This window comes from Salmo salar, chromosome ssa28, assembly GCF_905237065.1.
Source record: "Salmo salar chromosome ssa28, Ssal_v3.1, whole genome shotgun sequence".
In the NCBI taxonomy this organism is placed as follows: domain Eukaryota; kingdom Metazoa; phylum Chordata; class Actinopteri; order Salmoniformes; family Salmonidae; genus Salmo; species Salmo salar.
This window is the reverse complement of record NC_059469.1, coordinates 21,161,799-21,189,566: the sequence shown is the minus strand read 5'-3', so window position 1 is coordinate 21,189,566 and position 27,768 is coordinate 21,161,799. Positions and strand designations below refer to the sequence as shown.

At 44.9% G+C, this 27,768-nt stretch overlaps 2 protein-coding genes across 2 annotated transcripts; one reads left to right on the top strand and one right to left on the bottom strand.

Moving 5' to 3' along the window:
- Positions 1 to 662: 662 nt before the first annotated feature.
- abcg8 (ATP-binding cassette, sub-family G (WHITE), member 8) lies at positions 663 to 14,461 on the bottom strand. Its single transcript, XM_014179969.2, has 13 exons — positions 14,176 to 14,461; positions 11,156 to 11,260; positions 8,176 to 8,323; positions 7,251 to 7,489; positions 5,072 to 5,204; positions 4,548 to 4,817; positions 3,691 to 3,850; positions 3,456 to 3,548; positions 3,079 to 3,278; positions 2,898 to 2,974; positions 1,871 to 2,138; positions 1,508 to 1,635; positions 663 to 963 (listed from the first exon to the last, which is right to left on the bottom strand). Exons 1-13 carry the CDS (start codon positions 14,245 to 14,247, stop codon positions 826 to 828), a joined length of 2,031 nt encoding a protein of 676 aa, XP_014035444.1. The 5' UTR covers positions 14,248 to 14,461; the 3' UTR covers positions 663 to 825.
- On the top strand, positions 14,461 to 26,773 carry abcg5 (ATP-binding cassette, sub-family G (WHITE), member 5). The gene is made up of 13 exons (XM_014179968.2): positions 14,461 to 14,766; positions 15,528 to 15,649; positions 18,764 to 18,900; positions 20,978 to 21,076; positions 21,221 to 21,353; positions 22,160 to 22,299; positions 22,432 to 22,561; positions 22,659 to 22,872; positions 23,126 to 23,331; positions 24,510 to 24,648; positions 25,113 to 25,298; positions 25,523 to 25,635; positions 25,856 to 26,773. The coding sequence occupies exons 1-13, from the start codon at positions 14,471 to 14,473 to the stop codon at positions 26,035 to 26,037; spliced, it is 2,097 nt and encodes a 698-aa protein (XP_014035443.1). The 5' UTR covers positions 14,461 to 14,470; the 3' UTR covers positions 26,038 to 26,773.
- Positions 26,774 to 27,768: the final 995 nt, after the last annotated feature.

Below are 27,768 nucleotides of genomic sequence, written 5' to 3'. Positions count from 1 at the left end.
GCTTCAGAACAAGAATGTGAAAATCGTTGAGTGGCCCAGCCAAAGACCAGACTTGAATCCCATTGAAAATCTGTGGAAAGACTTGATTGCAGTTCACTGCCGCTCCCCCATCTAACTTAACAGAGCTTGAGAAAATCCCCAAATCCAGATGTGCAAAGCTTACACACACACAGTTATGACTAGTCTAAGACACTCACTGACCTCTTATCAACTTGCATTAAGAATATTAGTTTTTCTTATGCCAAGTTTCAATATCCCTCAGATCTCAACTCTTGCATACATGCATGTAAGGAAGACAGGTTTATTCCATGGCAGTATTAGACTGGGTATGATTACATGTCTGGAATCGTAGTAAGGGGCACAATGTGAACCTACCTCAAGCGGATGTACTTCAGTTGATTTAGTCCTTTAATCTAAAACATGGCCGCTGTACATTTATCAGGCTTTTGCACCAGTGCAAAACGTACATAATCTACAACGCCAACCCCTTTTCAGTGTGACTTTACTAAACCTCTCACTAGCTTTTACTAGACCTTCTACTGGTACACATATTGTTAAGCTTAATAGCCTTACATATACAAAAAAAGATTAAGCACTGTAAAAACAAAAAGAAGAAAAAAATATGTAAAATGGAACAAGTGAAAGCTTGAGTGGCGCTCAAATCATTTGCCAAGATTTGTTTTTTAATCCCTCATTGAAACTAATTTACACAGAATGCAGTACTTTGCTGCCATCCAATGGCAGAGGGTGGTACTGAAACGAGCATTGGTTTGTTTTACAGTCCTTTTAGGATGAGACAAGAGACTGGTTTCTGTAACCATGGTTTCACCAGTCCTGGCTGGACTTCTGCTTGATGAATTTGAGTGATAGGTAGTAGAGCAGCATGAAGCCCACTACGACAGCGATGAGAACCAGGTAGCAGGAGTAGAGAGGGTACTGGTTCATATCCATAGCTTCCACCACCTGGACAGAAACAAAGGTCAAAGATATCATTATACTATAAGGTTGGTCCTCTGTAGCTCAGGTGGTAGAGCATGTTGTTGCAATTCCAGGATAATGGGTTTGATTCCCAGGACCACTCATACATAAGTGTATGTACACTTATGGACTCCCGAGTGGCGCAGTGGTCTAAGGCACTGCATCTCTGTGCTAGAGGCATCACTACAGACCCTGGTTCGATTCCAGGCTGTATCACAACCGGCCCTGATTGGGAGTCCCATAGGGCGGCGCACAATTGGCCCAGCTTTGTCCGGGTTAGGCCATCATTGTAAATAAGAATTTGTTCTTAACTGACTTGCCTAGTTAAATAAAGGTTAAAAAAAAATACTATTAGTTGCTTTGGATTAAAGTGTCTGAGTGGCCCTGCGTTGTGGCGTCACTACAACCTGGGTTCGATCCCAGGCTGTGTCACAACCGGGAGTCCCATAGAGCGGCGCACAATTGGCCCAGCGTTGTCCGGGTTAGGGGAGTCGTCTCACACTGGACAGCTATGTATCTAATGACTCACATGTATGCCATCGATGTTGAGGGTGAAGTTGCCGATGGAGACGGGGTACTTGAGTCCCCTGAACTGGACCTGCAGCATGCCCTCAAAGCCCCAGCGCATGAAGGAGGCATGGGAGAACCAGGACGCCACTGAGGAGAGACACACAGTTCAGAGAGACACAGGTCAGAGGTCACAGATGTTGCAGAGTACACGTTACATACAAGATAGAGGGTCCCATATTGTCATGCTCATGTAAACTGTCATATGTTTCTAAGGGATTGGGATTGCTAGTATTGCATGTGGCCCTATAGAATCTTCATTAAAAAAAGGCCTAGAATGCGGCAAATGTACGAGGACCAGAGCAGAGACTTGTGTCCTCCTCACCGAACCACATGTTCTCCAGGCTAATGACGAAGCCTCCAGTAAGGTAGAACACAGTGAACAGAGAATTGCCCATGAAGGCTGATGTCTGCAGGGTGGGTAAGGCTGCAGCCACAAACAGAGCCATGCTGCGGCTGCAGTACACCATGAGCCACACCAGCAGGAAGTTGAGCAGGAAGCGGTCCGGGGCCTGGTTCAGGCCAGCCAGCCAGTAGATGGGTAGGCCGTAGACCAACGTGAACACACAGTGCTCTGGAAGCTCCCCCAGGACCTGGTTGAGACGTACGCACACATTTATGTTTCTACATCACATTAACTGACTAACAACTGACTAACAACATTAACTCACTAACAACTGCTTACACTGGACCATAGTTTACATAGCATGTAAATACTGTGGCTACATTGCTTTTGTCACTGTGAAAAGTGTGTGTCCTCTGCAGGGTTTTTACACAACAGTATGAAATCCTCACTGAGGTCAGGCAAGCATGGAGCTATACTGACCCCTACTGGTTCATATGTTAACCAACATTTTGAGAACCACTAAATTCTTCTTTCTTTCTTTGGCATTTAGCATACATTTTTTACGTATTGGTGGTAGCGGGAATCTAACCCACTATCCTGGCATTGCAAGCACCATGCTCTACCAACTGGGCTACAGAGGACCAGGAGAGCGGATGGTCAGGGGGCAGAACATAGTTATAAATCCTTTGTAAACTGCAAGAAGCCCAAACAGATAGCGTATGTGACAGAAGCGGAATCATTTCAAACCTTGATTACATTGGGTGGGATACGTTCACATAGGCCTCTCTATTTATGCGTGGGAATACTTAGGAACAGATTTCAGAAATTATCAATTTTAGAACAATGAAAATGATATATATATATATATATATATGTGTGTGTGTATATATATATATTTTATTAGTATATTTTTTATGCAATTATTTTTTGCTCAGAAAACTTGGGGGGCCAAATAAAATCGCCCTCGGGCCACATAGTGTGAAGAGGTAGTAGTGTGAACTGTTACCTTGGCAAAGAAGTAGGATGTGACGTTATACATGCCGTCCTCCAGCTCATGGTACAACATAGCTCTCTCTGTGTGACCTGCGGATGTCCAAAATTACACAAGGAGCAACACTCATTGGCTCATGATGGATTCTTTCACTCTCAACTGAGCACTCTGATTGGTCACTGTGGCTGCCACTCACACTTTGCTATGACGTCCAGGACCACAGCGAATGGGGTGAGAGCTCCGATCATATAGAGCAGGGCGACTGTGTCCTGGATCGACAGACGCTCCTCCCCTGCCCCGAAGTACAGGAAGCCAATCAGCAGAGACATGAGCAGAGCCTCGAAGCCGTGCACCAGCAGAGTGACCAGGTCTCGGAAGTCATTGTGCACCTGCCGCCTGTGAGGAGGAAGCACTTTCACCGTTACTGCAGTTTCTCCTCTCAGATCACTGGGATGAATCCTAATTTAAGATGCATGCACATAGCTCGGCCATTCGCGAAAATCAGGCATTCATGTGAATGGAAGATTTCTGAGAAAACTGAGACAGAATGTCCCAAGTGCATCATCATCTTACCTGATGAGGATGGTGAACTGGTGTAGTCGGCCTGGCAGGCGGTCCTTTTGTTTGGATATAGTGATCACTTCCTCCTGAGGTGCGGACTGAGTGCTGTGTGGGTGACAAACAAACAGAATCACTTGTTCGTTACAATGATGTGAAGCAAAATAAGATGTTTAATGCAATGCATTAAAAACAGCACATTAAGAAGGTCTCTGAGAAGGTCTCAGAAGGTTTCATAAGCGAGACTCACATCGTGATGGCCTCCAGGGTTGTGCTTGGCTCCTCTGGCTTCCACATGAAGTCATCTGTCCCTCTCACCTTCTCCACAAACTGGGCTGACAGCACCCTGGCCCTCTCCAGACACTCAGCCTCTCTCTCTGGGCTGCGCCGGTCTATACTGATCAGATCCACTGAGGGGATGGACACACGCATGATCACAGGTACACACATACATTCAGATACACTCAACTGACTTCACAATTTCTCCTTTCTAGATTAGAAGGGAATAGTCGTGGCTATTCGGAATGATAAATGTCCATTGGGGTTCTGGCAGGGTAGACGTCTGTGTCAAAAGCGGGAGGAACATGGGGAACAGATAGCTGACTATTCAGCAGCCTGATGGTCTGGGGGTACAAGCTATTGGCCAGTCTGTTCGTTTTTGCTATGATGCTCCAATACTGAGTGATGGAAGCGGGGAGAACAGGCCGTGGCTCGGGTGGCTGAGGTCCTTGATGATCTTCTTGGTCTTCCAGCAACACCTGGTGTTGTAGGTGTCCTGGAGGACAGGCAGTGTGCACCCAATGGTGCGTTGGACTGAGCATACTGTTGTGCCTTGCGGTCAACAGCGGAGTTGCCATACCAGGCTGTGATGCAGCCCGACAGAACAGTATGCTCTTGATGGTGCTCCTGTACAACACTGTGAGAGCCCTCTGGGACAGGCCAAATTTCTTCAGCCTCCCAAGGTTAAAGAGTCGCTGTCGAGCCTTATTCACCATGGTGTCAGAGTGGTTTGACCATTTCAGATCCTTGGAGATGTGTATGCCAAGGAACATAACATGTTTGACCGTCTCATACCCAACATACAGTATATCCCTTACCTTAACCTACCATAGAAGTCGGAGGGGTTGCAGTAGCGGGGGCAGGGGTGTCCCAGGGCTGTGAAGTATGGAACCATGTCTTTAGCGGGCCCACAGTAGACGGCTGAGCCAGAGGAGAGCAGGACCACCAGGTCAAATAGCTGGAAGATGTCTGAGCGTGGCTGGTGGACGGAAAGCAGTACCAGGCGGTTCCCCCGGGCCAACCGGGACAGAGTGATCACCAGGTTATGGGCCGTGAAGCTGTCCAGCCCCGACGTGGGCTCATCTAGGATCAGGATACCTGCACACAGAGAATGAGATTAGATTAGTGCCTTTTACTGTGCTCAATACAGGGCTCTGGGTATAATGATAATCTGAAGTAGTTAAAAGTACAGGTAGAGTAACATTGCATAAAGGAAATGTACCTATGTTAATTACAGCACTGAGGGGAGCAAACGTCTCCATCTGGATTATATCAACGCATATCCACTCATTTCAAAATAAGTCATATTGGTGCATTCTTCATTACTTGACCTCCCTCATTCTAGATCTCACCAGGGTTCCAGAGCAGCTGCACAGCGATGCTGACCCTCCTCCTCTCTCCCCCAGACACCCCTCTCACCAAGTCATTGCCCACCCGGGTGTGGGCACACTGTCGCAGACGTAGCTCTGCAATGACGTCATCCACCTATACAGGCAGTGCAGCCACAGTCACATGACAAACAGCTGAAGTGTTATTATCATAATTCCTACACTCTTAGAAAAAAAGTGCTATCCAGAACTTAAAAGGGTTTATCGGCTGTCTCCGTAGGAGAACCCTTTGAATAAACCTTTTTGGTTCCCAGTAGAACCCTTTTGGGTTCCATGTAGAACCCTTTCCACAGAGGTTATCCTATTGTTATCCAAAAAAGGTTATCCTATGGTGACAGCCAAAGAACCCTTTTGGAACCCTTTTTTCTAAGAGTGTATGGAGCTTGTTTATGATTTTACTTAAGTTCTACAATGAACACAAATATAAAAGTAACATGCAACAAGAGTTACAGCTCATATAAGGAAATCAGTCAATTGAAATGAATTCATTAGGCCCTAATCTATGGATTTTACGTGACTGGGAATACAGATATGCATCTGTCGCAGATGCCTTTAAAAAAAAAAGGTAGATGTATGGATCAGAAAACCAGTCAGTATCTGGTGTGACCACCCCTTGCCTCGTGCAGCTCGACACATCTCCTTTGCATAGAGTTGATCAGGCTTTTCATTGTGGCCTATGGAATGCTGTCCACTCCTCTTCAATGGCGGTGCGAAGTTTCTGGATATTGGCGGGAACTGGAAAACACTGTTGTACACATCAACCCAGAGCATCCCAAACATGCTCAATGGGTGACATGTCTAGTGAGTATGCAGGCCATGGAAGAACTGGCGCTGGGGCTGTGCATTATCATGCTGAAAAATTAGGTGATGGCGGCGGATGAATGGCACGACAATGAACCTCAGGATCTCATCACGGTATCTCTGTCCATTCAAATTTCCATCGATTAAATGCAATTGTGTTAGTTGTCCGTAACTTATGCCTGCTCATACCATAACCCCACCCCCACCATGGGGCACTCTGTTCACAACGTTGACATCAGCAAACTGCTCGCCCACACGACACCATACACTCTGTCTGCTATCTGCCCGGTACAGTTGAAACCGAGATTCATCCTTAAAGACCACACTTCTCCAGTGTGCCAGTGGCCATCGAAGGTGAGCATTTGCCCACTGAAGTCGGTTACGACGCCGAACTGCAGTCAGGTCAAGACCCTGGTGAGGACAACGAGAACACAGATGAGCTTCCCTGAGATGTTTTCTGACAGTTTGTGTAGAAATTCATTGATTGTGCAAGCCCACAGTTTCATCAGCTGTCCGGGTGGCTGGTCTCAGACGATCCCGAAGGTTAAGAAGCCGGATGTGGAGGTCCTGGGCTGGCGTGGTTACACGTGGTCTGCGGTTGTGAGCACGGTTGGACCTACTGCCAAATTCTCTAAAACGATGTTGACATCTGTGGCATTGTGTTATGTGACAAAACGGAACCTTTTAGAGTGGCCTTTTATTGTCCCCAGCACAAGGTGCACCTGTGTAATGATCCGGCTGTTTAATCAGTTTCTTGATATGCCACACACCTGTCAGGTGGATAGATTATCTTGGCAAATGAGAAATGCTCACTTACAGGGATGTAAACAAAATTGTGCACAAAATTTGAGATAAATAAACTCTGTGCGTATTGAACATTTCTGTGATCTTTTATTTCAGGTCATGAAACATGGGACCAACACTTTACATGTTGCGTTTAATTTTGTTCAGTGTACATTGTTGAATATCGTTGATGGTCCTCATGGTGTGCAGGCTTTTGTTCTGGCCCAGCACTTACAGAACATCAGGTCTGTTAGTCCTGGACTGGAACAGAACATCAGGTCTGTTAGTCCTGGACTGGAACAGAACATCAGGTCTGTTAGTCCTGGGCTGGAACAGAACATCAGGTCTGTTAGTCCTGGGCTGGAACAGAACATCAGGTCTGTTAGTCCTGGGCCGGAACAGAACATCAGGTCTGTTAGTCCTGGACTGGAACAGAACATCAGGTCTGTTAGTCCTGGGCTGGAACAAAAGCCTGTACACCCTCTGAGTCCCGGGGATTGGGAAGAACACTGCTATAACGTCCCATGTGACATGACCTGGGAAGTTTACCAATGCTTACCCTCTGGTCCCTCTGTTTCTGGCTGAAGTTTGTGGGTAGCCGTAGCTTAGCCACGAAGGCTAGTGTTTCCCTCACAGTAAGGTGAGGCAGCAGGCGGTCGTCCTGGCGGACATGGGCTATGGTCTTCCTCACCAGTTTTGGGTTGCTAGGTTGCCCGTTGATTAGCACTTGGCCAGACGTCATGGAGCCACCCTCATCACGACACGTTATGACGTCCAGCAGGGAGGTCTTTCCACAACCTGTGGAGGGACAGGATATGAAAGAGGTTATAGGGCATATCTTTGCATAGTCATCATCAGACCATAACTGTTTGGGGAATATCCACACTAGATTAAGCTATGTATTGGGAATGCATTCGAAGTGATATGCTAGTTTGGATATTGGAACAAACTGTAACTAGGCGACACTGGGCACAAAGTAACACAGTGCACAAAGCAACAACTAAATAACACATTAGAAACCGCTTAGAAAGCTCTTATTCAATGTGCTTCTGCTTGGTTAGTGTATCTACATGCCTAGGAAGTTTTGCTTAAATCCATAAATATGTCTGTTGCTTTTCAGGCTGAATTCGAAATATTCTTGCCGCCTCTCTTTTTTGAATATTGACCTGTGGAACATTCCCCATATATCTAATAATATATCATTTTCTTCAGTAAGAAGAGGTCTTTTGATTGGTATAGTTGATGACAATAATTATTGTTGTATTTTCTCACAAGACTCAGATTTGTAGTGGGGGCAAATTGTACTATTTGTAACAATTAACCCCTTACCTAAAACACAATTTTGTTTTAGGCCTACTGTGCTGTCTACCATTTGGAGTAAATTATCTTGAATCCTATCTTTCTCATGTAGAAGTACAGCCAGTTGTTGACAAAACAGAGCTAAGATTAGTGCTGCCTCCTGTGGAGAGTAGCTGTGTATGTACCTGAGCTGCCGATGATGGCCAGCATCTGGCCACTGCGGACTCGCAGGTTGAGTTTGTTTATGGCTGTCTGCTTGTCTCCCTTCATCTCCCAGGGCATCTTAAACTCTGAGAGCTTCTCATACCATGGGATCTGAGCAGCCGTGTCCACCTGACACACACACAGGCACACACACACACATTAGACTTTTTGATACTGTGGTGAAGCTGTGGGACAGCTTGTAAGGGAGGATGTCACTAAATCATGAACCACTGTAAGTCACTCTGGATAAGAGCGTCCGTTAAATTACAAAAACGTACATGTAAACTAATTGCTCGCACCTGTGCCTGCTTGCAAGTCTTTGCCTGGGACTCTGTGAGAAACTGATATAAGGTAGAGCAGGGCCGGCGTTATGGGCAGGGCCCGGACCGCCCTACCGTACCTCCTTGCCCATCCAAATAAAATATTGATAATTTATTTGACCGAGACGCACGCGGAAAGAAAGACGCATCAATCTCAGATAAAGCATCCGAGCGAGTGAAACAGCGCCCCTCTGTCTCCGTATGTGTAGAACCTGTATCTGATGCTGTCCGGACAAAAAGGGTATAGCATGTCATACTTTTTCTGGCCAGACAGCATCAGATACATGGGGTACATATAGTAAGACAAAGGGGCGCTGTTTCCCTCGCCAGTTTCAGCAGAGAGGAAGCGGCGAAGCGAGAGGGCTCACTCGCCAAAATCGGTCCTGAATAAATCCAATGCGTTTCTATGGGTATCATATGCAGACCTAAGCTTATCGCCTGCATTACCGCCTTTGGGACAACTACTTGCATTGTTAGGGTGGAGACATGAGCAACTTGTCATTATATACAGATCTCTGGTTTCAGCCGCTTGCGAATTAGAAAGCAAAGTTGGCGGGTGCACAGGGCACTGTTAGGATGCTGCCTTCCCCTAAAGTAAATTTATGTTTTGCCCAAATTATATAATTACTTCTGTCAAAATGAAATAATTCAAAATACTTTACCAGAGAGCTTGACTTAGCCACAGAGGATCATTAGCTTATAGCTGTGGATTGTTTCAAATCACAAGTGTGTAGGCCTATGCCTGGCAATATGCTTAGCTGATTATTGAGTTGTGGTTGTCAGTGAAAAGCATCTAATATGTGTGAATATAATTCAAAATGTTGAGTCAAGAAGAAGGGGAGGAATGCACTCAGCCCTCTAGAATGTGCTCCGCTGTCTCCCGCCAATTCTAGCACATTCATTGTTTCATTGTATATATTGTTTGCCCTTTGATTGTTTCGTTTTATCAATTCCCCATTACATGCTACTAGTAGGCCTTGTACTGTTTATCCCAGTCATTTGGTTACATACATTTCTGTTAATGCAGGTATTACAGTCATTTATTGTTCTCATTTTTGCAGTGGAAACGTTGTTTGCGGAGTTTACAACCTGCTACACTTGTGAGAAACAAGTTTTGGTTAATTTTATAACCATCACTTTAGGAGTTTTGTAAATGTGTCCATTGTCTTTCATTTGGAGTGCTCCATATGTAAATGTAACTTTTAAAAATGCATAGCACTCCCAGCTGATGGGATAGCTTATTAATTTGCATGTCCAAGAACACGCTACAACGCGAAACGTGGTCTATTCTCAAAAGCAGGAGAGGTGGCTCGCACTCCTACCGACCCCACTATCTTATCCGGTTCCGCAAATCCCGCCTCACTTCCTGTCTTCATCACCTGCTGCCCTACCCAGCAGCGAATGACAACGTCTCCCCGTTAAGGTGAGTGCAATGCGTTATCAGGACAGAGAAACCACACGCATGCTGATATGAAATGTTATGTCAATGTTCTCTTTCGTCGGCCTAGTCTTTTTAAATGTATAGTTTTTAAAATACAGTGTGGGTTATGTGGGTCGAACAGAATTGCAGACCATGTAGCTCAAAGTGGGGGGGGGGGGGGTTCTATGTCTTTATTATCAGGTGTGGGTCTCAGGACTGTGGGTCTCAGGACTGTGGGTCTCAGGACTGTGGTTGGGTCTCAGGACTGTGGGTCTCAGGACTATGGGTCTCAGGACTGTGGGTGGGTCTCAGGACTGTGGGTCTCAGGACTGTGGGTGGGTCTCAGGACTGTGGGTGGGTCTCAGGACTGTGGGTCTCAGGACTGTGGGTCTCTGGACTGTGGGTCTCAGGACTGTGTGTAGGCTATTATGCCCATGTGTGCAGAGAATGTGCATGTTTGTACAATTACATTTCATTGGGCTTGGCCCGGTTTGCAGTGAAGTAGTACTAGAACCTTGTAACCCAATCAGTTCTCCTTAACGTATATCTCACTACTGTGTGTGTAGTGTCACTTTTTAGTGAGTTATCGCACTTTCTTTAAAAAAACATGACCTTTATTTAACTAGGCAATTCAGTTAAGAACAACTTCTTATTTACAATGACGGCCTAGGAGCAGTGGGTTAACTGCCTTGTTCAGGGGCAGAACAACTGATTTTTACATTGTCAGCTCGGGGAATCAATCCAGCAACCTTTCAGTTACTGGCCCAACACTAACCACTAGGCTACCTGCCTCCTCTAACCACTAGGCTACCTGCCTCCCCACTTAATAGCCGTGTGCCTTACACCTTATTAGGCTCATTGCAGCAATCCTGATTGGGTTACAGAGCCTACAGGAATTTAGCAGGTAGCCTAGCATTTCATAAAAATATGAAATTGTATATTAAATAAAGATAATTTTTTGCTATATCTGTGTTGAGTTTTGTTGTGTCTTATCCTCTGACGACAGACCATACCGGTCAAACAAAGGTGGTGGCAGCTTCAGAGCTACTCTGCTCTATCCAGTACTTGCTCCACCTCTCAGGTGGTCTATCGAGCTTTATTACAATACTGACAGAATGTAAAAGGCAGGCAAAACTGAGACTGATACAATCAGTGATAAGGAGCATAGGGAAATTGGGAAGAGTAGAGAGAAAGAATAGAGTGGGAGAAAGGTGTTGTTACCTCATAGTGCAGGTTGCTGACCTCTATCTCATTGCGACCTCCACTGTAGGTGAAGTACAGGCTACTGTCCTCTTCAGAAGAGGAGAAGAGCTCAGTGTCTCCTCTCTAAGGAAGGAGTAGAGGTTACTGTAGGTTACTGAGTGAGGAAGTGGTCAAAAAGTTACTCAGTTTTGTACTGTGTACACATACCATTCACTTATCAGAGGGCCATTCACATATCGTAACTAAATCTTCACTGGCATCCATTTACCTTATTTAATATGGTAATAAACCCTTGTATTTCTCTTAGTATATTCTGCCAGACATTTGTCTTAGCAAATCTAAGAACACTGGTGTATCTTTAGAGGCTTAATTTTTTGGGCCACCAATGCATCGTACGATGGATTTAATTACCACTTTATCGGACGGTTCTGATGACTCCTGTATAAAAGTGATTAGTTATGATTCCAGATAAACGGATCCTAAACTGAGCGGTGTGTGATAAAAGGTTATATAGCATTCTGGTAAACCGTGTAGGAGACCTCCAGCCTGTCCAGGGTCCACTCAAACAGAGCTACATGTCACCATTATGTAATTTAAAAAGCCTAGAGATAGATAGGCAGATGCTTGCCACCTCTCTAGAGTAGCATGAATATTGAAATACTATTTTATTTGTCACATGCGCTGAATACAACAGGTGTAGACCTTACAGTGAAATGCTTACTTACAAGCCCTTAACCAACAATGCCGTTTTAAGAAAGAGTTAAGAAAATATTTACTAAATACACTAAAGTAAAAAAAAGTAACACAATAAAATAACAATAACAAGGCTATATACAGGGGGTACCGGTACCGTGTCAATGTGCGGGGGTACAGGTTAGTCGAGGTAATTGAGGTAATATGTGCATCTAGGTAAGGGTAAAGTGACTATGCATAGATAATAAACAGCCAGTAGCAGCAGTGTGTGGGCCTCAATGCAAATAGTCCGGGTAGCCATTTTATTAATTGTTCAGTAGTCTTATGGCTTGGGGGTAGAAGCTGTCGAGGAGCCTTTTGGACCTAGACTTGGCGCTCCGGTAGCGCTTGCCGTGCGGTAACAGAGAGAATAGTCTATGACTTGGGTGGCTGGAGTCTTTGACAATTTTTGGGGGCCTTCCTCTGACACTGCCTAGTACAGTATAGAGGTCCTGGATGGCAGAAAGCATGGCCCCAGTGATGTACTGGGCCGTACGAAACTACCCTCTGTAGCACCTTACGGTGGGATTCCGAGCAGTTGCCATACCAGGCGGTGATGCAACCAGTCACGATGCTCTCGATGGTGCAGCTGTAGAACTTTTTGAGGAGCCATGACAAATCTTTTCAGTCTCCTGAGGGGTAATAGGAGTTGTCGTGCCCTCTTCACGACTGTCTTGGTGTGTTTGGACCACGATAGTTTGTTGGTGATGTGGACACCAAGGAACTTGAAGCTCTTGAGCCGCTCCACTACAGCCCCGTCGATGTGAATGGGTATGTGTTCAGTCCTCCTTTTCCTGTGTAGCACAATGAGCTCCTTTGTCTTGCTCCTGTTGAGGGCGAGGTTGTTGTCCTGGCACCACACTGTCAGGTCTCTGACATCCTCCCTGTAGGCTGTCTCATCGTTGTCGGTAATCAGGCCTACCACCGTTGTGTCGTAAGCAAACTTAATGATGGTGTTGCAATCGTGCTTGGCCACGTAGTCGTGGGTGAACAGGGAGTACAGGAGGGGACTAAGCATGCACCCCTGAGGGGCCCCGTGTAGAGGATCCTTGTGGCAGATGTGTTGTTGCCTACCCTTACCAGCTGGGGTCGGCCCGTCAGGAAGTCCAGGATCCAGTTGCAGAGGGAGGTGTTCAATCCCAGGGTCCTTAGCTTAGTGATGAGCTTTGTGGTCACTATGGTGTTAAAACGCTGAGCTGTAGGCAATGAACAGCATTCTCACATAGGTGTTCCTTTTGTCCAGGGGGAAAGGGCAGTGTAGAGTGCGTTTAAGATTGCGTCATCTGTGGATTTGTTGGGGCGGTATGCAAATTGGAGTGGGTCTAGGGTTTCCGGGATGATGGTGTTGATGTGAGCCATGACCAGCCTTCCAAAGCACTTCATGGCTACAAATGTGAGTGCTATGGAGCGGTTGTAATTTAGGCAGGTTACCATGGCATTCTTGAGCACAGTTACTATGGTGGTCTGCTTGAAACATGTAGGTATTACAGACCCGGTCCGGGAGAGGTTGAAAATGTTGTACACATCCTGGTAATCCATCTGGCCCCGCGGCCTTGTGAATGTTGACCTGTTTAAAGGTCTTACTCACATTGGCTACGGAGAGCGTGATCACACAGTCGTCTGGAATAGCTGGTGCTCTCGTGCATGCTTCAGTGTTGCTTGCCTCGAAGCGAGCATAAAAGGCATTTAGCCCGTCTAGTAGGCTTGCGTCACTGGGCAGCTCGCGGCTGGGTTTCCCTTTGTTGTCCATAATAGTTTGCAAGCCCTGCCACATCCAACGAGCGTCAGAGTAGTAGGATGTAGTAGGATGTAGTAGGGTGTAGTAGGATTCAGTCATAGTCTTGTATTGACGTTTTGCATGTTTGATGGTTCGTCTGAGGGCATAGCGGGATTTCTTATAAGCATCCAGATTAGTGTCCGGATGGAGGGCAAGGGAGAGCTTTGTATACATCTCTTTGTGTGGAGTAAAGGTGGTCTAGAGTTTTTTTTTGCTCTGGTTGCACATGTGACATGCTGGTAGAAATTAGGTTAAACTGATTTAAGTTTTCCTGCATTAAAGTCAACGGCCACTAGGAACGCCACTTCTGGATGAGCATTTTCTTGTTTGCTTATGGCCTTATGCAGCTCATTGAGTCAATGACGGAAATCATAGAAAGTCAAACTAAACCCAAACATAAAAAAAACAAGTGAATGAACCTAAGAACTAATTTTTTCCCAGTCTGTTTCTCAGTCTCTGTGTGTCCTATCCCATGTCACTGTACCTGTGTTGAAGGTCAGAGCTGGTCTGTAGATCGTCATTGACTCACCGTCTGTGGGGGGCCACCGGCAACGATCCCTGTCTCTGGATCTGGCCTGTTGTCTGTCCCTCCAGTATACATGGCTTGTGGAGTTGTAGGCGGTGGTGGAAGTTCTGATATAGGGCTCAGTGCCCCATGTGCCTGGTTGGTTCTGAGTCTGTATGTCTCCCTGGTCTTCCCTCTCCTCTCCTCTCCCAGGCTGACATAGACTGACTGCACAGCATAGGGGAGACCTGTGACTTATTGTTACCTTTCTCTTTATACAGCCCAAGAGCAAAGTTCCACTGATAAGAGCCCTGTGTTAATGGTGTTGGCTCCACTGTCACAACGTAATGCTGAATGGCCACAAACAGCCGACTACAGAAAGAAGACGCACATAGAGACAACAGATATTTGTGGCTTGGATGAGCAGAGCTGTGAAACCATGATGAATGGGTCCTACTCTATGAAAGTAACACCAGAGGGGACAGAGAGCAGGTCTAAGGAATCATTTAAGTTTGTGTCAGAGAAGAGCGTGGTGAAGAGGTCTGGACCAGAACCCTCTGACCAACCGCAACCCTCCTGCTGCCTGAGCGTTAGCCACGTCTCCTACAGCGTCAGGTAAGCTAATGCTATTGACAAGATGGAAAGATGTGTTACGAATGTGATGCGGGATATCACTGTCCCTTGGTTTGGAACTGTGAATGAACTGTTAAAACAATCTTACGGATTGTGCCTTTAAACATTACAGTTAGGTCATACTCTACATAAGATAGGGCTTGTTATACCAGTAAACAGTCGCATCAAGCGGCAAGATTTTGTACTTGAACATACTATTCTGGTACAGTAACAGGGAGGTAAAAATGGAAACATTGTATCTGCTCATCTAAAGCAGAGCAGCAGTGCATGTCTAGCAGTGCATCTCTGTATCTACTGTGCAGATCATTACATGAATTGGGTCGTTCCTACAAAATGGGTAGTGTAACTTGATTTTTTGGGGGTCGATTTCACCTAATTTTTACATTCTGTAATGAAGAGCACATGTTCAACCTAATAAAAAATATGTTTTCCCATTTTAATTTACTATAGTAAGTGCTTATTAAGTGCCAAATAAAGTAACAGGTTGACCATATCAGGGTTGACGATTTCATCTTAAATCAACCATAATTCACCTTTATTAATTTCAAATGTTCCATGTGGTCTATATTAAAAGGTACTTCATTTAATAATAAAATTATATTTTAAAATTCAATATTGGTGCACAATTTGTACTTATGATATTAAATGGGTCCAAAAGGGACACATTTCGTGGAACGAGCCAATTATACTCATAACACAGATTCAGTAAACTTTGTGTGTGTGCGTGCGTGCGCCCTTGTCAGTGAGCGCGTGGGGCATTGGTGGGACCTCGCCACCTTCAAAAAGAAATGGACCAGACAGATTCTCAATGGCGTCTCCTTCCATGTGAACAGTGGGCAGATCATGGGAATACTGGGGAACTCAGGTGGGTAACACAAACACACCACTACAGCTGACAGGCAATGAAGAACAAAATACTCAGTCAATCTGGTCTCAGAGCATAATGTATTATATGCTACTAACATCCGTGCCAATCCGTTTAGTATGATACAGTGCCTTGCAAAAGTATTCATCCCCATTGGTGTTTTTCCTATTTTTTTGCATTACAACCTGTAATTTAAATTGATTTTTATTTGGATTTCAGGTAATGGTCAGACACAAAATCGTCCAAATTGGTGAAGTGAAATGAAAATAATAACTTGTTTAAAAAAAAAAAAAAAGACAGAAAAGTGATGCGTTTTTATGTATTCACCCCCTTTGCTATGAAGCCCCTAAATAAGATCTGGTGCAACCAATTACCTTCAGAAGTCACATAATTAGTTAAATAAAGTCCACCTGTGTACAATCTAAGTGTCACATGATCTGTCACATGATCTCAGTATATATACACCTGTTTTGAAAGGCCCCAGAGTCAGCAACACCACTAAGCAAGGGCCACCACCAAGAAAGTGGCACCACGGACACCAAGGACTTCTCCAAACAGGTCAGGGACAAAGTGACAAAGATCAGGGTTGGGTTATACAAAAAATATCAGAAACTTTGAACACCCCACGGAGCACCATTAAATCCATTATTCAAAATTGAAAGAATATGGCCCCACAACAAACCTGCCAAGAGAGGGCCGCCCATCAAAACTTACGGACCAGGCAAGGTGGGCATTAATCAGGAGAGGCAACAAAGAGACCAAAGATAAGGCTGAAGGAGCTGCAAAGCTCCACAGCGGAGATTGGAGTCCTGTCCATAGGACCACTTTAAGCCATACACTCCACAGAGCTTGGCTTTACAGAAGAGTGGCCAGAAAAAAGCCATTGCTTAAAGAAAAAAATAAGCAAACATGTTTGGTGTTCACCAAAAGACATGTGGGAGACTCCCCAAACATATGCAAGAAGGTACTCTGGTCAGATGAGACTAAAATCGAGCTTTTTGGCCATCAAGGAAAATGCTATGTCTGGCACAAACCCAACACCTCTCATCACCCCGAGGACACCATCCCCATAGTGAAGCATGGTGGTGGCAGCATCATGGGGGATGTTTTTGGGAATGTTTTTCATCGGCAGGGACTGGGAAACTGGTCAGAATTGAAGGAATGATGGATGGCGCTAAATACAGGGAAATTCTTGAGGGAAACCTGAGATATGAGACTGGGACGGAGGTTCACCTTCCAGCAGGATAATGACCCTAAGCATACTGCTAAAGCAACACTTGAGTGGTTTAAGGGGAAACATTTAAATGTCTTGGAATGGCCTAGTCAAAGCCCAGACATCAATCCAATTGAGAATCTGTGGTATGACTTAAAGATTGCTGTACACCAGCGGAACCCATCCAACTTGAAGGTGCTGGAGCAGTTTTGCCTTGAAGAATGGGCAAAAATCCCAGTGGCTAGATGTGCCAAGATTATAGAGACATACCCCAAGAGACTTGCAGCTGTAATTGCTGCAAAAGGTGGCTCTACAGAGTATTGACTTTGGGTTGGTGAGTAGTTATGCACGCTCAAGTTTTCTGTTTTTTTGTCTTATTTCTTGTTTGTTTCACAAGAAAAAATATTTTGCATCTTCAAAGTGGCAGGCATGTTGTGTAAATTAAATGCTACAACCCCCCCCCCCCCAAAAAAAAATATATCTATTTTAATTCCAGGTTGTAAGGCAACAAAATAGGAAAAATGCCAAAGGGGGTGAATACTTTCACAAGCCAATGTATGTTAGGCTACGTTACATTGGCCTACCAATGTAATAACAGTCGTACAATATAATATGAATTGTAAGACATATCGAATGTTGCGAATTACAATTTGTATGATATGTTACAAATTGCAATTCGTGCTAAAATGCTAAAGTGGCCCGTGATAAGATTTGTCTCACAACATTTGGGTTGCTAGACGTTTGCGTTATACACCTACCCATCCACCCCACAACCACCCTCCACTCATTTTTGCCTTAAGTAACCTACTGTCTTATCGAACATAATATATACTGAACAAAAATCTTAACATAACATGGAAAAATGTCTATGATTTTACTGAGGTACAGTTCATATAAGGAAATCAGTGAATTGAAATACATTCATTAGGCCCTAATCTATAGATTTCACATGACTGGGCAGGGGCACAGCCATGGGTGGGCCTGGGAGGGCATAGGCCCAGCCAATCAGAATTAGGGCTTTATTACAGACAGAAATACTCCTCAGTTTCATCAGCTGTCTGGGTTTCTGGTCTCAGATAATCCCGCAGGTGAAGAAGCCGGATGTGGAGGTCCTGGGCTGGTGCACGTGGTCTGCGGTTGTGAGGCTGGTTGGACGTGCTGTCAAATTCTCTAAAATGACTTTGGAGGTGGCTTATGGTAGAGAAATGAACATTGAATTATCTGGTAACAGCTCAGGTGGACATTCCTGCAGTCAGCATGTCAGCACGCTCCCTCAAAATCTGTGGCATTGTGTTGTGTGACAAAACTGCACATTTAAGAGTGGCCTTTTATTTTCCCCAGCACAAGGTCCACCTGTGTAATGATCATGCTGTGTGTAATGATCATGCTGTTTAATCAGCTTCTTGATATGTCACACCTGTCAGGTGGATGGATTATCTTGGCAAAGGAGAAATGCTCACTAACATTTGAGATAAACAAGCTATTGGGCGTATGGACAATTTCTGGGATCTTTTATTTCAGCTCATGAAACATGGGACCAACAGTTGCGTTTATACTTTTGTTCAGTAAATCATAATAAATGTGTCAAATAATGTAACGTAACGCAACATATATTATACTAAATGGAGTGGCATAGATTTTAGTAACATATAATATGTTTTGCTCTGAGACCAGACTGTCAGACTAATTTGTTTCTGGGTGCCGAGACTACTAACATAATCAGTAACATAAAATATTTACCACAGTGGAACATAAATGCACAAATCATACCTGACATAGGCTTACAGTACAGTTTATGGTACAATGCCTCCTCTTACCATGCAATCTATGTAAAATACTGTACTACCGCACAATCATATTTGTCTCATCCTGTGCTGCCCTTGGCTTTCTGTGTGTGCCAGGCTCAGGGAAGACCACTCTCCTGGATGCTATCTCTGGGAGGATTGGAAACTCAGGGACTCTTCTGGGAGATGTGTCTGTCAACGGGAGGAAGCTGAAAAGAGAGCAGTACCAGGATTGTTTCTCCTATGTGCTACAGGTAAACACACACAAACAAAGTAATACAGTCTCACCTCTCACTCACTATTCACAGACCGCCATAAATATTGTTCTTAGCTTATCATATTTGCTAGCTGTATAAAGTTCAAGCTGGCTGACATTACGTTGAGCTTTGTCCGTAAACTGCTGCATGAGAAAGTGAGAGAGAGTGGGTGAAATACGTGGCATGGGGTAAATAAGAATCCACAAAGACACTCCCTCCATCAACTCTACTCACTTCAAGTAGGGGATGGGTGGCCAGCCAGGGTGGAATTAACTGGAGTTACAGATAGCTTCTACATACAGTAATCTTTCTCTGGGATGTTCATGTGTATCCACAGCTAAATTAAATCACTGAGTTTAGAACCCAGTCCTTTGAAATAATCTTTCCTTTTACTGCAGATAAAATCCTCCCTGCTCACCGGGGCCATAAACTAATCCAGTCATTAAATTTCCCTCCTAAGCCTTGGATGAGATGGTGATATTAAATCGCACAGTAATTAAGAAGAGGAGCAGGAGAGTTCATTCACGCACGCACTCACCCATGCATCCACGCTCATACCCATGGTGCGGGAGCACATCAAAGTTCCATAATCCAGTAGGGCTCTGCTGTCAGTCAATCATTAAAACTCAGCCCATTCAATCTATGTTAGGGGCACACAATAAACAGAAAGAGAAAGACAACATTATACAGCTGCCATACATACACACAAAACTCTCACAGTTTACCTCACCTTTAACACGGATCACTTGGGTAACAGACAGTCCCCTACGTCTGTGCAGAGGTAGGTAACAGACAGTCCCCTACGTCTGTGCAGAGGTAGGTAACAGACAGTCCCCTACGTCTGTGCAGAGGTAGGTAGGTAACAGACAGTCCCCTACGTCTGTGCAGAGGTAGGTAGGTAACAGACAGTCCCCTACGTCTGTGCAGAGGTAGGTAGGTAACAGACAGTCCCCTACGTCTGTGCAGAGGTAGGTAGGTAACAGACAGTCCCCTACGTCTGTGCAGAGGTAGGTAGGTAACAGACAGTCCCCTACGTCTGTGCAGAGGTAGGTAGGTAACAGACAGTCCCCTACGTCTGTGCAGAGGTAGGTAGGTAACAGACAGTCCCCTACGTCTGTGCAGAGGTAGGTAGGTAACAGACAGTCCCCTACGTCTGTGCAGAGGTAGGTAGGTAACAGACAGTCCCCTACGTCTGTGCAGAGGTAGGTAGGTAACAGACAGTCCCCTACGTCTGTGCAGAGGTAGGTAGGTAACAGACAGTCCCCTACGTCTGTGCAGAGGTAGGTAGGTAACAGACAGTCCCCTACGTCTGTGCAGAGGTAGGTAGGTAACAGACAGTCCCCTACGTCTGTGCAGAGGTAGGTAGGTAACAGACAGTCCCCTACGTCTGTGCAGAGGTAGGTAGGTAACAGACAGTCCCCTACGTCTGTGCAGAGGTAGGTAGGTAACAGACAGTCCCCTACGTCTGTGCAGAGGTAGGTAGGTAACAGACAGTCCCCTACGTCTGTGCAGAGGTAGGTAGGTAACAGACAGTCCCCTACGTCTGTGCAGATGTAGGTAGGTAACAGACAGTCCCCTACGTCTGTGCAGAGGTAGGTAGGTAACAGACAGTTCCCTACGTCTGTGCAGAGGTAGGTAACAGACAGTCCCCTACGTCTGTGCAGAGGTAGGTAGGTAACAGACAGTCCCCTACGTCTGTGCAGAGGTAGGTAGGTAACAGACAGTCCCCTACGTCTGTGCAGAGGTAGGTAGGTAACAGACAGTCCCCTACGTCTGTGCAGAGGTAGGTAACAGACAGTCCCCTACGTCTGTGCAGAGGTAGGTAGGTAACAGACAGTCCCCTACGTCTGTGCAGAGGTAGGTGGGTAACAGACAGTCCCCTACGTCTGTGCAGAGGTAGGTAACAGCTCCAACTGTTTAACACCTGTTGACCATTTTACAAAGGATACATGGTGCTCTGAGTAGAAAACGTAGAGTTCACTATACAGTGCATACACAATACATGGACTACTAATATTTTGATCTCATGCCTTCGATCTGTCTTTCTCCCTGGCTTTCTGTCTTCCCTCTGTAGAGTGACAACCTGTTGAGTTACCTGACAGTGGAGGAGACTCTGACATACACAGCCCAGTTGGCCCTGAGACGACACTCAGCAGATGTCATCCACAAGAAGGTGTGAATAGTACAGACTATAGATAACCTCTAGACCAGGGCTGGCCTACAACAGATACACATTAAGATATCTTTGATTTCTCAAGCGATTCTGGTATCAACTGTGATAAGTTGTTGACCCCTGACCACTTGGCCTGGCCTGCAGGTGTTGGCAGTGATGGCGGAGCTGAGTCTCGGTCACGTGGCCCACAGTGTGATCGGAGGACGCATCTTCCCAGGGATCTCTGGGGGAGAGAGGAGGAGGGTGTCCATTGCCATGCAGTTGCTTCAGGACCCCAGTGAGTACAAAGAAGCTGTCTTTGGTCATTGCCTGTGCATAATTTCAGGAGACAAGCATGTAAATACCCCTTAAACAAACACACAACTATACCGTACATTACTAAAATATGTGTAGAAAAATACAGGCTATTCTACAAAACCAAGAAAACACATTTTCAATATCATGGATTAAACTGTGCCTTGTTAGAATAAGAGTATGTCACCTTGAGCGAAGGAAAAAGTTGATCATCACAGAGTTCAACCACTTCTGAGCGGCTAACAATGGGACCTGTGTCTAATAATAGACTAGAAACAGAGAGGGATGGACAGAGGGGTGATAAGAGAGGAAGAGATGGGGGAGGGTAATGAAAGGCAGGGTTATTACACACTCAGTATTAAGCTGAGTGAATCATGTGGGGGGTCCCAGGTGGAGTTTATCAGGGCCTGAGTACCCACAGGGGGTGAGAGGGTCTCAGTCCTCATTCGGATTAGATGGAGCCCTCTCCACCCAAACACTAGGCCACATTAATGAAGGGTTCCCATCCGCTGCCTCGCCAATCAACCAGGAAATGAATTAATCATCACACAATTAATGCATCTGTTAATTCCACTCATCCTTTTTAAAAAGGCAATCTTTTAATTGTGCTAATTGGATAAATTAACAGAAAAGAACACACTTATCTCAAAGAGTTGCCCCTTAGAGGGGGACTGTGCCATTTAAAAAAGTTCAACTCTGTTTTTAAAAGTTAGAATAAAATTGATGTGGAAGTTTTTTCTATGTTAAATATTCCGATGTGTTACTTTGGGACATGTGATGTCGTTTCAGAGGTCATCCTTCTGGACGAGCCAACCACGGGCCTTGACAGCATGACGGCCAATCAGATTGTTGTTTTACTGGCTGAGCTGGCCAGAAGGGACCGCATTGTCATAGTGACCATCCACCAGCCACGCTCTGAACTCTTCAGGGTGAGGGAAAGAGAACAAAGCTGCTTTGTGTTATTCCCTTACGTTCAGTGATTATGTCAATTTTACAGATTATTTTCATCCCTGAGATTTGTCTGTTGATGCATTATACTCTCTGTTATGTGTGTTCCCTAGGTCTTCAGTAGAATAGCCATAATGAGTAAAGGTGAGCTGGTGTTCTGTGGCCAGCCTGGAGAGATGGTGGACTTTTTCAGCGCATGTGGCTACAACTGTCCAGAATACTGCAACCCCTTTGATATCTATGGTACAGTAATATATTAACTTCACACAATGTATTAATGTACCACCCCTATCTCTCTATTGACTCTCCCGCCTGGTCTGCCCTATGGATTGACCAACAGTGGATCTGACGTCAGTGGACACGCGCTGCAGTGAGAGAGAGGCCACCACCTACAGCCGCATGCACGAGATCACCTCGTCCTATCAGGACTCAGAGATCAATCAGAGCATGCTGAGACAGATTGAGCAGAGTTGCCAGCGAACAGACAAACCCAGCATCCCCTTCAAGAGCAAAGAGTCACCCAGCGGCCTGGCCAAACTGGCTGTGCTTCTCAGGTCAGAGGTCAAACTACTGTGCTGCGTTTGATTATGAAGGTAAAATAAGTCTATGTTTTTTTCCTAAGGGTATAGTAGCCTATGATGAGGTAGTATGATGCCACTACCTCTGATTTACTGTCTGACTCCGTCCTGTCTAACCTCCATCGTCTCCAGTGCTGTCTGCACTGATCTGGCTTCTGGCAACGCGTGTCGTGTTAGAATGACGCCACCTGACGGAAGACAATGGTCTAACCTTTCTCTCTTTCTGTAGGAGGACTGTGAGGAACCTGTCTCGAGACAGGATGGGTGTCCTGATGCGTCTGTCCCAGAACCTCATCTATGGCCTGTTTGTGGCCTTCTTTGTCATGAGGCTGGACGATGATATCACCAAGGGAGCGGTACAGGACCGGATTGGCATCATCTACCAAGCTATGGGGGCGTCGCCTTACACTGGCATGCTAAACGCTGTAGCTCTGTGTGAGTTAGCTTGTTGTTTCTTACACTGGCATGCTGAACGCTGTAGCTCTGTGTGAGTTAGCTTGTTGTTTCTTACACTGGCATGCTGAACGCTGTAGCTCTGTGTGAGTTAGCTTGTTGTTTCTTACACTGGCATGCTGAACGCTGTAGCTCTGTGTGAGTTAGCTTGTTGTTTCTTACACTGGCATGCTGAACGCTGTAGCTCTGTGTGAGTTAGCTTGTTGTTTCTTACACTGGCATGCTGAACGCTGTAGCTCTGTGTGAGTTAGCTTGTTGTTTCTTACACTGGCATGCTGAACGCTGTAGCTCTGTGTGAGTTAGCTTGTTGTTTCTTACACTGGCATGCTGAACGCTGTAGCTCTGTGTGAGTTAGCTTGTTGTTTCTTACACTGGCATGCTGAACGCTGTAGCTCTGTGTGAGTTAGCTTGTTGTTTCTTACACTGGCATGCTGAACGCTGTAGCTCTGTGTGAGTTAACTTTCTGTTTCTGCATGGTCTATGTCTGAAATGGCACCCTATTCCCTGTAATAGTGCACTATTTTTGCTGGCTCTAGAGTAGTAGATAATCACTCAGTAAGTCTCTCATTTTCAAAATCAGATCAGGCTGATTTACAGGCTACTATTGTACACCTGCGGAGAAACATATTGAGTTACAATAACATCAAAATGGTCCAATGTTGTCAAACCATGCCTGCGTAACATCAACTGCCTATGTTCTGGTCACGTGGACCTTATTTGGTGAGAGGACACTGACTAGGAACTTTTCTCCAGATCTCAATGGAAAGTTCAATGAACCCTCCTATTTTACCCCGTCTCCTTCCATCCCCTATCTCACGGAGTAGCGATAAGGGATATAGAAGGAGATAAGGCACTAGGCCAAGCGACTTAAGGGCAACCTCGAGTCAATAAGCACCTAAACAGCTGTAGATAGTGGCAGTCGGTTTATAATGTTTATCTGTCTTGAACTTTGGGATATTTAGTAGCCCATAGGCAAAGCTACTTTTAGCACACACATCTCTGTGCTGAAATGACATTATACAAGAGAAACTAATACAATCAGTGTTAGAGTTTAATGGTAAAACAATTCAAGGTATCCTTGGAATATTTACCTGGATGCAATAGCAGGGGTTGTGTTCATATCATAATCACCACTGCCCTAATGATGCTGTCGTCTCTAGTTCCTGCTCTGAGGGCCATGGCTGACCAGGAGAGTAAGGATGGCCTGTACCAAAAGTGGCAGATGTTCTTGGCCTACATCTTCCACATCCTCCCCTTCAGCATCATCAGCGTGTTCATCTTTTCCTCCTTCCTCTACTGGTGTGTGTGTGTGTGTGTGTGTGTGTGTGTGTGTGTGTGTGTGTGTGTGTGTGTGTGTGTGTGTGTGTGTGTGTGTGTGTGTGTGTGTGTGTGTGTGTGTGTGTGTGTGTGTGTGTGTGTGTGTGTGTGTGTGTGTGTGTGTGTGTGTGTGTGTGTGTGTGTGTGTGATTCTTCTATCCTTGTGAGGACCTAAAGTAAAACAAGTCAAATTCTCCCTTATGGGGACATTTTCCACATCCCCATGAGAACAAAGGCTATTTTAAGCTTAGGAGTTAGGTTTACAATTAGGGTTAGGTTCAGGGGTTATGGAAAATAGTATTTTGAATGTACATTTATTTTAGGTCCCAACGAGGATAGAAGAACATAACGTATGTGTGTGTGTTTACCATGTAGATTTGCATTCATGGTCTCTCACACGTGATTGTGTGTCCATGCATGGGTGTCTCTCTCTCTCTCTCTCTCAGGACGGTGGGGATGAACCCAGAGATGTGGAGGTTCCTGTGTTTCTCAGCAGTGATCCTGGTGCCCCATCTGGTGGGTGAGCTGCTGACCCTGGTCCTGATGGGAGTGGTGCAGGACCCCAACATGGTCAACACAGGAGTGGCGCTGCTCAACGTAGCTGGAATCATGGTGGGCTCCGGATTCCTCAGGTCAGACCACTACTAGGAAATATGGACTTGTGTTTTCAGTGTCTAATTGTCATCCTATTGTTTTACATATCCTTTAACAATTCCCTTTAACAATTAATTTGGTAAATTATTGGTACTGGTGAAGTTTTATGTGTTTGTGCATTGGCTCTCATAACCCCTCTCAAAGTTGTAAACTATGGACCATATTTAACTAATGGTCCTGTTCTGTTTTTCTCCCTCCATAGGAGTTACCAGCAGATGCCTGTGGTGTTCCAGTGGCTCAGCTACCTAACCTTTCAGAAGTACGGATGTGAGCTTCTCATCGTCACAGAGTTCCATGGCCTCAACTTCACATGCAGTAAGACTCATACCAAATCTTTCTCCAGTTGACGAAGCTAGTGACACCAGTGTCCAAATGAATCAGGAGATTCTGTGATCAGTGCACTGTAACAGTATGTAACATCCCAATCAGGTTGCTCTAAAAAGCCAATGTCAAGACTCATGCATATTATATATCGGCTGATCTTTACAATGAGTCTGGGGTTGATTACTTCTGTCTATGTTCTATGCCGGTACAGGCAGTATACCTCTGCCAGGCGCCTGTCTGATGACTGATGGAGATGACATCATAGACCAGGGTTACCCAGGAGCCCTGGACCGCTACACCCTGGACTTCCTCCTGCTCTACTCCTTCCTGCCTGCCCTGGTGCTGCTGGGAGTCATCAGCTACAAGATCAGAGACTGCCTCGTCCAACACTGAAACAGACACTGACACCAACATGGAGACAGAAAGGGGTGTGGGAGTGCTGTTGTTTGGGCTAGTGGTACTGTAAGCACAACCTGCACAATATACCACATACTCAGTGGCCAGTTTATTAGGTACACCACCCCGTTCACGAAAATGGTTCGCTCTGACAGAAAGTGAGTCACGTAGCTTGCTATATAAAGCAGGCAGACAGGCCAATGAGTGTATATTCCCCAATGGCAGGGGTTCGAACCCTTGGTCCACCACTTTCTATGCAGTTTACCCCCTTCCATCTGTCTTCAAACTGTCTAATTGAAAGTAAGAAACACAAATAAGGAATGGAGTTATATTCCCTGCCCATTTGGGGAAGGGAGGGGGGGGCATTTCTGCTGTTATTGAATACTGGACTTCTTTGGTAAAGTCTGTCCTGTAAAGACCGCCATGGAAGTGGTTCTTGAGTTGGACTATCACATTTACTAGGAGTGTCATGAGCAAAGAAAGTGATTGGTGTAATGTCGGTATGGTAACAAATCTAGTGAATGATTCTCTGACACACTGTAAAGAAGTAATACTACTGTAATACTGTTTTTACTTTAGAAATAAGGTATATTGTTGGATATGTGTTTTCTACGCTTGCAGAAAGTGACATGCCAGTATGATGGGATGTGTTGATCTCATTATTGTTGTAAAAATGTCAAGTAAATGTATTTTTCTAAATAAATGTTTCTAATGAAAATACTTACAATACAAACTGTTGTGCTGTGTATGTGAATAGGAAAATCAATGTATGAATCCAATACAATTGATATGAAACATGTATTATATAGTAAGTTCTACAGTATATCGTAATCAGAGCATTTCTCTGGGTATATTAAATGACCGTACAGGTGTCTGCCAAGTCTGAAGTAGAGGGTAAAGTCTGTCTAAGCTCCAGAACATTCTGTTGTTATGTTCTCATTGGCTGAGAGGTGATGAGTCTATTAAGTTAGGTCTCCAGTTCTAAGACTTAGACACGTTCCTCTTGTACTGGTCCAGTTTCTTTAGACAAGAAAGAGGCGACAACGTTATCATTGTTTTGGGTTCATCCTATATGGTTTTCACACAATCGTATAGATCATATAGTGTTAAAACCATGTAAGGATACTGTTAGACTCTAGCTTGAAATGTACTAATTCAAATCAAATCAAACTTTATTTGTCACATGTGCCGAATACAACAGGTGTAGACCTTTCCGTGAAATGGTTACTTATAAGCTCTTAACCAACATTGCAGTTCAATAAATAGTTAAGAAAATATTTACCTTTAAAAAAAAAAAAAAAAAGTAACACAAAATAACAATAACGAAGCTATATACAGGGGTACCGGTACAGAGTCAATGTGGGGGGGGTACAGGTTAGTTGAGGTCATTTGTACATGTAGGTGGGGGTAAAGTGACTATGCATAGATGATAAACAGCGAGTAGCAGCATTGTAAAAACAAACGGGGCAGCTCGTCAGGAATCAGGAAGTCCAGGATCCAGTTGCAGAGGGGGGTGTTTAGTCCCAGGGTCCTTAGCTTAGTGATGAGCTTTGTGGGCACTATGGTGTTGAACGCTGAACTGTAGTCATGTTACCATACTAGAACGCATTCATGACTTTACATGTATAAAGAATGTATATATGTTGGAATCAATGAAAGATGGATGGGACTAGGAATATGGAAAGTTACTGAGAGTAGAAGCTCATATTCTGTTCCATATTTCTGAGA

Coding starts and splice junctions, on each gene's coding strand:
- abcg5 (XM_014179968.2), top strand. CDS start 14,471: ATGGTGTTGGCTCCACTGTCACAACGTAATGCTGAATGGCCACAAACA. Junction 14,767..15,527: donor CACGTCTCCTACAGCGTCAG/GTAAGCTAATGC, acceptor CGCCCTTGTCAG/TGAGCGCGTGGGGCATTGGT. Junction 18,901..20,977: donor GTTTCTCCTATGTGCTACAG/GTAAACACACAC, acceptor TTCCCTCTGTAG/AGTGACAACCTGTTGAGTTA.
- abcg8 (XM_014179969.2), bottom strand. CDS start 14,247: ATGTATACTGGAGGGACAGACAACAGGCCAGATCCAGAGACAGGGATC. Junction 2,975..3,078: donor CCTGGACGTCATAGCAAAGT/GTGAGTGGCAGC, acceptor GGACATCCGCAG/GTCACACAGAGAGAGCTATG. Junction 1,636..1,870: donor CCTGGAGAACATGTGGTTCG/GTGAGGAGGACA, acceptor GTCTCTCCTCAG/TGGCGTCCTGGTTCTCCCAT.